The sequence below is a fragment of the Pelodiscus sinensis genome, chromosome 11 (assembly GCF_049634645.1).
Source record: "Pelodiscus sinensis isolate JC-2024 chromosome 11, ASM4963464v1, whole genome shotgun sequence".
Taxonomy (NCBI): Eukaryota; Metazoa; Chordata; order Testudines; family Trionychidae; genus Pelodiscus; species Pelodiscus sinensis.
In genome coordinates this window covers 16,007,201-16,019,458 of record NC_134721.1, presented here as the reverse complement: position 1 = coordinate 16,019,458, position 12,258 = coordinate 16,007,201, and the positions used below count along the sequence as shown (strand labels likewise).

Sequence of the window (12,258 nt, the reverse complement as noted above, 5' to 3'; positions counted from 1 at the left end):
CTGAAATCATGTTCAGAATGGACAACCGGGTTTTTTCCCCACCACAAACATTTCACAAAGCTTCAGATTTAGTTCAATCAAAAAAAGTTTTTAAAATTCTCTCAACTGCCACTAAACGGGTATCGAAACGTCGTGACCAGTTAGTTCTTCGCCCAGCTGTCAGAAGGTTGGCAGATTTTATAGAAAGATTAAATTTACATTTCTCCCTGTTCTTATACCTGAGCGGTTGGGCAAAATGCGTCAGGCTCACTTCTTTCTTCTGTAGCCTGTTATTTATCTAACAGAATTGCTCTCACCAATTGCTGCCCAGTTGTTTACTTACAAGGAAGGAGATAATACAGCTAGTGGTACAGTTACTTCATCAAGAGGACAGGACAGCAACACAGTATATGGTCACTCGCATGGTCAGTGAAAACTTGGTTTTCAGAATACTTGGGCTCCTTAGTTTCGTCAAGGACTCTAAAGGTTCCTTCCAACTCTACTTACACCAAATTTCTGTGCCATGACTACACCAATAGGCTACAATTGATTTATTTTACACTTACCTCATTGCACCCAGGATTATCAATTAGTTGGTGACTACTGGCATGAAGGGGCTGGCCCGCATTAACCGGATTCAGGACCACCTTGTCTCCAATGACAACCTGAAGGAAAGTACAATGTGATTCCATTCAGAAATGGTCTCCAGAGTTAACTTTTTCTGGGTGTAAGCAAGGAGATTAGGCCACTTGCTTACGATTTAGAGCTATTTCATGTGAAGTAAATAGAAAAGACGCTTGTAGCCTAATAAAAGCCTGACTTCAGAAGAAAAAGGATGTTTACAATGTTCAGAGTTATTTAAGGCTTGAAGACAGCTACCCAACTGGGTTGAGTTGTAGATAAAGGAATACTACTGACTAATTCTCTCTTGTCTATATGGTTCTCTCAGGCTATGTCTACATTACGGGGCTCCGCAATTTGCGTACCTTTTTCCGACAAAGGTAAAGTTTTTTCAGAAGAGGCTTTTCTGAAATTTGGCCTGTCTACACTAGGCCAATTTTCAGAAAAAAAAAAAAAAACCTCTTTCAGAAGACCCCTTCTTCCTTGTGGGAGGAGGGAGACAGGGCTTCTGAAAGAACAGGACTGCTCTTCTGAGAGAAAAAAAAAAAAAGACGACGACGGAAGAGCAGATGTGTCTTTGGACACGGCAGACGTAGTCTAGACATAGCTTCAGTGTCTAACATCTAGCAATTAACTCCAAAAACCAAAAGAGTAATGGAAAAGATTCTCCTCCTCCATGAGAACTTGATATTTACTCTCAGTTAACGTTAGTCCAATCCCCAGGCACATTTAAATTGCCTAGGGAGGTTGGGGAAAAAGTCACTGGAGACATTTAAGAACGGGCTAGCCAGACATCTGTCAGGGATGATCTAGATCAGGGGTGGCCAAGAGGCGACTAGCGGGCGGGAGATCGTCTGCCAAGTAGCTGAATATGGCCTGCGTCTGCCTCTCCAGTACGCTTACTAAAGAGCATACGCAGCCGTTTTAAACAGAAGGCTGCTAGTTGCTATGCAGTTTGGGCAGGGAGAACAAAGCTTTGCGTACTGCCTCTGCTCCCTACCAACATCCTTCAGATCCCATTGGCTAGTTTCTGGACAACAGGAGCTGAGAAATGTTGCTGAAGGCAGGGCCAGCAAAGGAAGCCTCCTCACTCTACCCTCGCTCCCTCCCTCCCTACCTGTGCTGGAGCAGAGCCATGTGAAGCAGCCCACCCAGAACACAGACAGGGTTCCTGCAGAGCTGCTGTCTGGAAGCCACATAGGTAAGTGCTTCTCAGCCAGAGCCTGCTTCTGGCAACCCACCCCTTCTTCCCCCACACCAACTATCTGCCCCAGGCCACCACCCAAACCCTCTGTAACCCCTCTCCAAGTCACAACTCCCTCCCAGACTTTGCACCCCATCTTACACTCCTCCCCCAGGTCAGAATCCTCTCCTATACCCATAACACCTCCTGGACACTGCTCCCCAAGCTCCTACCCCACATCATAACCCCCCTCCTCCACTCAAACTCCCTCTCAGACCCCACATTCTGTTCTGCACTCCAGGCCTCTTTCCCAAACACCCTTCTACACCCCACCAGCCATCCCAGGGCACCTCCCCCTCCCCACAGAAGTGCAGTCCTTGACCACTTACCAAAATCTTGCAGTGGCCCCTATTCAAAATTATTGCCCACCCCTGATCTAGAGGAGTTTGGTTCTGCCATGAATGCAGGGGACTGGGCTTGATGGTCTCTTAAGGTCCCTTCCAGTTCTAATGTCTATGATATGTGATCATCTAAGTGCACTTTATGATGGAGGTGAAGTTCCCGTAAATCCTATACTTTCTTTCCACTACAGTTTCTTTATCCAAAGCCTCCCTGTGACGGGGCCATGGAACGGAGTGTGTCCCTGCCACTAGACCTCTGCTGGGAGCGGGGCAAGTGGCTCCTGCCCCTAACCGTGGCGATGGAAAAGCCAGCAACCGGAGCAGAACCTGGGCTGCACATGCGCCTTGGGTGCCGGATGTGCCTGCACCGGCATTGCAGCAATGCGAGGGAGGTCGGGCGAGGGTATTGGGGGTGGGGCAGGGAGCGGGGCCCGAGATGCTGGCGCAGGAGGGGGAGCGGCGGCTGTAAAAAGGGAAGGCATGGAGGACAGCAGGGGGGGAGGCAGGGATTGAGGTAGGACCACCGGGACAGAGGGCAGTGGAGCAGAAGGCTGAAGGTAAAGCCAGGACGCTCGGGGGTGAGGAAGTAGCCCAGGACGGGCGGACAGAGATCCGATTGCGGGCTGATGCGTTTAGGCGTTTAGCCCCATCAGCCAGGTAGGCGGCATCTGGAAGGAGCACCCCACCACCACGTTAGGGCCCTGGGTTGGGGCCTGGAGAGAGGGTGGGCCCAGGTCCTCCTCAACCCCCGAGCGGGAGATCGTGAAAAGAAGAAGCGTTCACAGCCGCGCTGATGGAACACGGTCAGAGGGTCCGGGACAAGGACTAAAAGAAGGGGGTCCCAGGACAGGGGGACGTGCCCCTTCACACTCCCAATCTTACTCAAAGCTGGAAAAAGATCCACAAAAAAATCTTAAGTGAGGGACTTCAATTAATTCCCTTCAACACAGAAAAGTGAGTTTATATGAAGCTACTTCTTTTTAAATTAAACGCAGCACAAACTACATTAATTTTCAAGATACTAATTCCTGTAATTATGAAATAAAAACAAGGACATTCATTTAAGGCTGCATTATGTGTAGTGGTGGGATAACTATACTGAAGCGAACTGTCTAGAATACATGGCTATGGCTATGCTTTATTTCATGGACTCGACCCTGTTTAGGTGCCCCAGGTTGGACTGCAATCCACAGCATGCTCAAGTCTTGGCTTCTCTTAAATATAGGCTGACTAATCGAGCCAAAGTTCATCATGGCTTTGTGAAGTAGAAAATCATTTATATGGGATTATGGAATGACGGCCACATTCATTCTCTTGCATCCAACTTGAGAACAGAATGGAGATCTCCAGAGATTAAACACTAGGGTATTAACTCAGAACCAACCAACCTTCCTTACCTCCCACAAGCAAAGCACCATTTAGTCTTAAATTTTGATCAAATTCCGGATACAGAAAGTCATAATGGAACCTGAACAACTCATAACTACAGTGCCATGAACCAGCATACTAATTATATTTGTTCTAAAGCTACTCAAATGATTTAACATTTCATGCCATTTTGAACTCGGTGGGGATTTAGAACACTACTGCATTTAGATTCCTTATTCCTTCCAATCTTAATCGTTTCTCGTTTCCAAATCACTAGTTACCATAGTGATTCTCCTCCCACACCGCTTAGCACAGGAAAAGGACTGTGGCCGTTAATATTATACATTATAAAAATGCGTGCATTTAATTACAGGCAGTCCCCAGGTTACGTACAAGATAGGGACTGTAGGTTTGTTCTTAAGTTGAATGTGTATGTAAGTCGGAACTGGTACATATTGTAGGGGAAACTCTAGCCAAACATTTCTCCAGAGCTCAGTTTTATTCTCCCATACCTCACTTCCCTCAGTCCTTTATTCTCAAGCTGAGGAGTCTGCTGAGAAAAGCTGCTCCACGTCTCCCTGGTCAGCTGGGGGGGGGGGGGGCGCTAGCTTTGCGTCTCCCTGGTCTGCTGGGGGGAAGCAGCTAGTGCGGGGTTGCCTCGCCCCGTTTGTAAGTAGGGATCCGATGTAAGTCGGATCCATGTAACCCGGGGACTGCCTGTAGTCAAAAGTAAGGAAACTACTGATACAAGTTCTTATTTTACACAAAATAATCCATCTTCTTCAGATGTTCATCTTCACTTACACTGTCTCCTATGGAACGCAATTTATAGAAAGGCTGTATGTAGAACCAGGAACCCTCATTTCCAGCTTCATCCAGAGTCACCCTCATAGCATTCTTCTCAAGCAGAGCTGGAAGCCTCTTATTTACCGTCAAGTATTTGTTACTTTTTAAGTGCAGCAGCTAGAACAAAAATTACAGTTTCAGTAAAAGCAGACATACGCTCCCTTTGATAGACACCGACTAAAGACTATATAGTAGTCCAATAGTCTGATCATAATACATGGGAATTAACTTCAGGTGGTAAGATTGAATATTACATTGGCCCTAACAAATCCAAAGCCATTTTGACATCTTTTAGTAGGTTTTAGACTAGCTCACAGCACCAAGCAGCTTTTGTTAGCGTAAATGTCCATATCGCACTAATGACAGACAACAGAGGACTACCCTTGCCAGTTATGTTCTATGTTTCAGCAGTCAGATACTAAAGACCATGAAATGTCAGCGACAATTTTTTTCTCCTCATGGAGGTGGATTAGGTTGCTCTCAAGTGACTGTGCACATTCAGAGATAGGAGACTAATGATGTTAGCTATGAACATTTCTTCTGTACCCATGAGATGCCGTTTTATCCTTTTGTTTCAATACAACATGACATATATATATATAAAAAATCCTCACTGTACTCATGATATGTATATGGGCCATCTTGTAGGAGTCCCATTACCTAGCTCACAAACTGATTTGGATTAAACATAGCAGGGTTGAATCTTAATGAAAGCAAGACAATGCTTTTGACTTTGAATGCTTGTAAGCCTTTTGCTGACTGTTGACCCATTATTCACAAAAGGCATCTCCAAATTGGGGAGACCCTTAGAAAACAAGGGTAACCCTCAATTAGGCTTGGCAGAATTTTCTGTTGTTTATGGAAATGTATTTAAAAATAAAAATCAATAATGATTTGTAAGCATTTTCTTCTACTTTTATCTATTTAAATTTTCACAGTGGGGAAGCTACGGGGCAGGCCAGACAATAATTGTTTAACGATAGACAGCATTAACATTCAAAATATGAAAGCTTTACAACAGTTAAAGTTGTCAACATCACTAAGTCAAAGCATACAAAGTGAATCTCCTTCCATCTAATGTAAGTTCTCTAGTTTCCTTACTTATCCTTTCCTTCTAGTACAGCTCTATTACTGATGAAAATACTTTTTGGTCCATTTATCATGAAGCCAACAGGATACAAATCGAATCCTTCATACCCTATTCATAGCTGCTTCCAGTATGGAGCACTGACTGGTTAGAAATGCTTATTACAATCTCTGGTTCACCTGAAAAACTGACATACTTTTCTCAGATGAATACCATGCTACAGACTTCTGTCATTCCATTTTATAGTTGGGCTAGATTATTGCAGTGCATTCTTAAATCGGGATTTTCTTGACATGGTTCCCAAGGCCATAACAGCTACAGAACAAGGACTGTTTGCCTTCTCCTTTTAAGAGGGGATAAAGGAAACCTATTGCCTTTGTTCTCTGCCATCTTACTCTGAATTGGGTCCTCTGATCACACCAGCAGCCAAAATATTTGTATAGAAAGCCCTATAACTATCTTAGGTCCAAATGCTTCGAGTTCTCCATCTCCACCTGGCAGTTGTGTTCAGATGAACTGGGTCTGTTTTTAGTCCCTGTATTCAGAAGGGACCAGATAACCCTGAGCTGTTGAATGCCCCATAAGTGGTCACCCTAAGTCCCTCACTGGCTGCATTTAACGCATGACAAAGCTTGTCTGGGATTATTATTATTATGTCTTATTATTACAACACTTCCCCAATATCTTGTTCTTGGTATTTGTGACTTTCGTCACTATTCCTTGCATTTGGTGGCAATCAATCTTCAGCAAGCGGGCGTGGCTTGCCTGAGATCTACTGCACCAAATCCCTTGCTCAGGGTGGACTATTACTGCATTGGTGGACTGATTATTTTGGTCCTTCTGTTTTGCATTGGATTCACTATATAGTGCTGTACAGAATTTGAGAGATACAATGGAAGAAGTTCTATAGAATTGCACACTACTGTGTGTTTACCATCTTCTAGATTGCCAGGTCAAGACCAGGCAAAAGAATGAAGGATATTCTAGTTGATGGTGTTGTTTAGGCAACATTTATGGCAAGATAAAAATGCCTCCATTTTATCATCTCACACAGCACCATAAATGTAATTCTTTCCTCAAGAGTACTATGCTTCCAGATAATCCTATCATAGCATGCAAGACAACTGGTTCAATTAAGACTCTACAAAATGTCGTCTTACAAAGGGCACCATATGAGCAGGGCCACAACATACCTGGATAACATTGCCATACTGGATAACCGTTCCCAGCAATTTCCTGTTTTCTGTCTCATTCTGTTTCTTCTCCAAATCTGCTGCATGCTGAAAATTAAGAAATTGTGGCAATAGGACATATTATTCCAGTAAGCAATTGCCAGCAGTGTTTTAACTTCATACGGTTGGAATAAATGTAACCATTTGAAGCATTGGAAGCGGAGGATCAGATTTCATCCTTGACAATTTTCAGGAAGGAAAATGACTGACTGTATACCATTTGAACTATACTGAAATGAAGCAGGAACAAGGAGGAGTTGATATTTTTACTTCAAACTGACTAAGCTTTCTGAACAAAAACTTGAGATGAAACGTGTCAAAATGAAATGGAGCCATGAGATGTTAAATCAGATTTCACTCAATTTCTTAAGTTACAGCATGGTTTTAAAACTAGGCATTGCACTTCAGTTTAGTTCTCAAAGCTTCTACAACCACCCTAAAAAACTCAAAAAAGCAATAATGAGTTGTGTGTTGGTAGAAAGTTTTGCTTCTTTGTAATTCCACGTATTTAAGTCAATTCTTTTGGAAGGTATGCGAAGTATGACAACTCACAAGCTTCTCAAATGTTGCTGCACATTTCGGTACAAATACAATTCAGGACTATTTAAAATGCTTAAAGATCTAACATTGGGACTGCTAGATTTCAGATTATTCTACAGTGGGACGGTTTCTTGAAGGCTGATATTAACTTTGAACTAGTGATGTAATAGTGTAGTCAATAAGCAAAAGCTTATAGGTTAATGTTCTACACTGCATACATTCCACCCCACAGTAAATTTTCTAGCAGACTGGACCAGCAACCTGGCTCAGTCCTGGTGTGCAACAGGTCTGGGACCTACCCCTGATGCAGCTTTGCATTTAAAGTATATTAGGAGCTCCCGGCTCAGTTCCGGGAGCTCAGACTTTCCTCCTCCCTACCCCCCTGGACAAGTGCTGCTGCCACCCTGCACTGCTGCATCTGTATCAGAGGAAGCAGCATGGGGCGACAGGCAGCCAGTCCACAAGGGGAGCGGATCCAGGAGCAGCAGCACGGAGTGACAGGGGACTCAGAACATAAGGACATAAGAACGGCCGTACTGGGTCAGACCAAAGGTCCATCTAGCCCAGTATCCTGTCTACCGACAGTGGCCAGCACCAGGTGCCCCAGAGCGGGTGGACCGAAGACAATGATCAAGCCATTTGTCTCCTGCCATCCCTCTCCAGCTTCTGACAAACAGAGGCCAAGGACACCATTTTATCCCCTGGCTAATAGCCTTTTATGGACCTAACCTCCATGAATTTATCCAGCTTCTCTTTAAACTCTATTATAGTCCTAGCCTTCACAGCCTCCTCTGGTAAGGAGTCCCACAGGTTTACAACACGCCGTGTGAAGAAGAACTTCCTTTTATTAGTTTTAAACCTGCTACCCATTAATTTCATTTGGTGTCCTCTAGTTCTTCTATTATGGGAACTAATAAATAACTTTTCTTTATCAGCCCTCTCCACACCACTCATGATTTTATAGACCTCCATCATATCCCCCCTCAGTCTCCTCTTTTCTAAACTGAAAAGTCCCAGTCTCTTTAGCCTCTCCTCATATGGGACCCATTCCAAACCCCTAATCATTTTAGTTGCCCTTTTCTGAACCCTTTCCAAGGCCAAAATATCTTTTTTGAGGTGAGGAGACCACATCTGTACACAGTATTCAAGATGTGGGCGTACCATAGTTTTATACAGGGGCAGTAAGATATTCTGGGTCTTATTTTCTATCCCTTTCCTAATAATTCCTAGCATCCTATTTGCCTTTTTGACCGCCGCTGCACACTGCGTGGAAGTTTTCAGAGAACTGTCCACGATAACTCCAAGATCCCTTTCCTGATTTGTCGTAGCCAAATTAGCCCCCATCATACTGTACGTATAGTTGGGGTTATTTTTCCCGATGCGCATTACTTTACACTTATCCACATTAAATTTCATTTGCCATTTTGTTGCCCAATCACTCAGTTTGGTGAGATCTTCTTGGAGTCCCTCACAGTCTGCTTCTGTCTTGACTATCCTAAACAGTTTGGTATCATCCGCAAACTTTACTACCTCACTGCTTACCCCTTTCTCCAGATCATTTATGAATAAGTTGAAAAGGATTGGTCCCAGAACTGACCCTTGGGGGACACCACTAGTTACCCCTCTCCAATCTGAAAATTTACCATTTATTCCTACCCTTTGTTTCCTGTCTTTTAACCAGTTCGCAATCCAAGAAAGTGGAGCCGGAGTGCACTGGCTGCTGGCCCCACCCCTGAGTACTACAGAATAGTCAACTAGCCAATAAGAACTCATGAGGTTACTTGACTACTCAATTAACCGATATTTAACAACCCTACTTGGGAGCCATTTCCACAAGGCCCTCAGAGCTCTCCATTCCCAAGATCATCAATAGAAGTGGAAGAGATGCATCTCCGTGCAGAACTGGTCCCTATATTTACATTAATGAAGGATCCATTGTGTATAAGTACAAACGAATAAACAAGTTAAGTTCAAGTATATTTCAAAATCTGACACTGAACAGACAACACTGGATATGTCAAAACACTGGAAAGAACACATTTTATTTACTGACCACTAGATGTCAGCTTTTCTAATAGCACTGATGTTTGATACCAGTCAAAGTCAAGTGTCCCAGATTTCTAAATCCCTTAAATGGCATTAACTTAAAATAACCTGACCTCAGCACTGGGTGATCCACAGTAGTTGATAATAAATTCCAACAGTAGACAAATACAAGCCAAAAAAGGGAAGTGATTAAGAACAGGTCATGGATCACTAACATTTCATTAAAGATTACCATGAACTGATCAAAAAATAGAGCAGGAAATGGAAGGCAGCAGCTGAACACAGGTTTGTTTGTTTTTTGCCATGAAACCATATTAACACAATAGGATTTTTTCCACTAATCAGTCCATGCATAAATTGACACAAGTGCCCATGCGTTTCATACAGCTGGGAGCAAACTAAGTTGTGAACTACAAATCACACAGGACTAAATTCTACCCTCCATAGGCTTTTGGTGAAGTGGAATGGGTTTAGAAGATGACAATTTTGCACCAACCCTGTACTTTATCCAGCATATAAGGGTGATGCAAACTGAGTCCTCATTCTTCATTTACACAGGAATAGTAAAATTTGACAATTCTATGTAAATGTTTCTTCACTGTAATTAATCATGGAGAGAGAGTACCCCAGTTTACTTGACACAGGAATTGACACTGACCACAATAGGACTTTGGCTTCTTTCAAAAGAGTAGAATCAAGCTTTAAGTATCTGAATTGACTATATTAAAGGAAGAAAAATTAAGACAGCCCATTCTTACTTAGCACCATAGCAAAGGCTCTTCCTTCCCCTTTACACTATCCACAGTTTAAGACATAGCATTTGTTGGTTTACTTTGTGGGCTTTACAAAAATAATCAGCAGCATTTGTTACTTTATCCTTACAGCTGACTTCTACTCTTATGCTTATTTAGCTTGCAAGTGGGGGTAGAATACTTGTAAAGTATTGACTCTACAAACATCTTTGCAAGCATCAAGTTAAAATCATGGCTTTAAGAAGAAAAAAAAAAGAGGCAAACACTTGGCCTCTGTGCAACCACACGGCTTTCTGCAATTGATGTTTTCCTACGGGGTGCTTTATAGTTTAGAGTGCTGTCGGCTTAACAGTGGCTTTGATAGACTAAAAATATTTGGACTTGTAATTTTATCGTGAAGTGCTCCAGCCATATAATTTTAAGGTAAATATAGTTTATTTAGCACTAAAATGGATGCTGTCAACATACAGTAGTTAAATTACTCAAAGCCATTTCTGAGAAACTTAGAACTGTTCTTCTAACAGGTTTTAACTGCAGGATACACATGCAAGCTTATTTCAATAAGGGTAGACATTGCAGGTAATAAAGTAAGATTGAATTTGCCAACACAAATGGAAGAGGAAATCTATGGCCTACCAACACAGGCCTGGATCTCACTCACCTTCTGTAGCAATACCTACCACCCCCACCACTGACAGAAGATGCTCCATCCAGTAAGGGGTAAGCAGTAAGTCTCACCCTTCTAATGGGTGGGGCTTTTTGGTTAAGATGAATCAGTACGAGGCCCCAGCCTGCAGCTGCTACCAGAGGCAAGGGATACATCAGCCAGGCTGGAGCAGCCCCGTCTGTGACAGGTCAGGATGACATCTCAGTTCCCTGTACGGATTAACCTTAACCAATAAGCCCCACCCATTAAGGGTGAGACTTACTGGTTAACCAGTTAAACTGTCACATCCCTAACGTCCAGGAGCAGAGCCATTCAACTTAATGGGCCAGACCCTCGGGTGGTGTAAATTGCCATAGTTCCATTGACTTCACTGCAGCCTACCAACGTTAATACTCACATGTAGCTTATTGAGTAGCACTGCATCTGTAGTGCTGTTCGCTCCTGGTTTTGCTGCTTTCCAGAACTGCTTCTGTGCAGAGTATCGGTTCATAGGGCATAGCTTAAACAGGCAATCTACAAAGAAAATAAGAAATAAAGAGAAGACTGCTTGAGCCATTCTGAATTATCCACTTTTTCCCCTTTTGCTTTTCATATTGTCCAAACATTTCAGCTACAGGGCAAAGTTTACAAAACAGATTCCAAGAAAATTTCTAGATCACAGAGGGAGATGGGTTTTTTTTGGTGACAATAATGATGCCCCATCAATGGTAAAGGAAAAAAATTAAGTGTTGAGGCCAGACTTAAAAAGCAAGACCAGAAAAAAGCTGTAGTTTAACTAGTTTATGTAAAAAATGCTACCACGTGAAAAGGAGAATTTTCAGTCAGTGGTTCAGCTAGGTAAGATTTCTCAAGCTTTTCCCATGCAAAGAGGAAGAGAAGATTTACCCTAGTTTTCAGAATCAACATTCACTGTAACATTTTCTGTCAATAATATTGGGCTTTTAATTCTTGCATCAAAAAGTGCTTTCTAACAGTAAATTTCATTAGCCATACTGTATAGCTGGAACATCTGAGGCAGAGAAGTCAAGTGGCATTTCCAAGGTCACATAGCAAGACAGCAGTACAGTCTAAGGATGTAAAATCCCATTTAATTGGCTAACCTGTTAAACATATTGTTTAACCAATTAACTGAGGGTAGGCCCGGGCTGGAGGAGCTCCCTGCTGCAGGCAGGGGCTGCACCAGCCAGGCTGAAGGATGAGGCTTGCCCTTTGCCCTAGTACAGTCAAGAACACTTGGTCCCCTGCCTTGTCGTCTCAGCCATGGCATGAAAAAAATGTATGTCAGTCTTGGACATTTCTTGTGTACCCATCACTGACACCTGAGCATCAAGGCAAGAAAGTTGTGGCTCATTTAGGAGAAATATCATCTTTTATTAATTTTCTAGACACTGTTTAGAAAACATTCTGCCTCACAAAGGCTGGGGATGACAGTCGATTAGCCTTGTTACAAATAAGTTTCTACATAAATAAGACGCTAACTGATCTGTAAAAGAACTAAATTAGCTACACATTTTTCTCTTGTTGGTTGCTTAGCAA

At 42.9% G+C, this 12,258-nt stretch overlaps 1 protein-coding gene across 1 annotated transcript in view; it reads right to left on the bottom strand.

Moving 5' to 3' along the window:
- ITPR1 (inositol 1,4,5-trisphosphate receptor type 1) overlaps nucleotides 1–12,258 on the bottom strand; it is a 268,821-nt gene that overhangs the window by 181,924 nt on the left and 74,639 nt on the right. Inside the window, 4 exon segments of the mRNA XM_075939741.1 lie at nucleotides 546–644; nucleotides 4,357–4,515; nucleotides 6,679–6,765; nucleotides 11,120–11,235. Coding sequence (XP_075795856.1) covers nucleotides 546–644; nucleotides 4,357–4,515; nucleotides 6,679–6,765; nucleotides 11,120–11,235 — 461 coding nt within the window.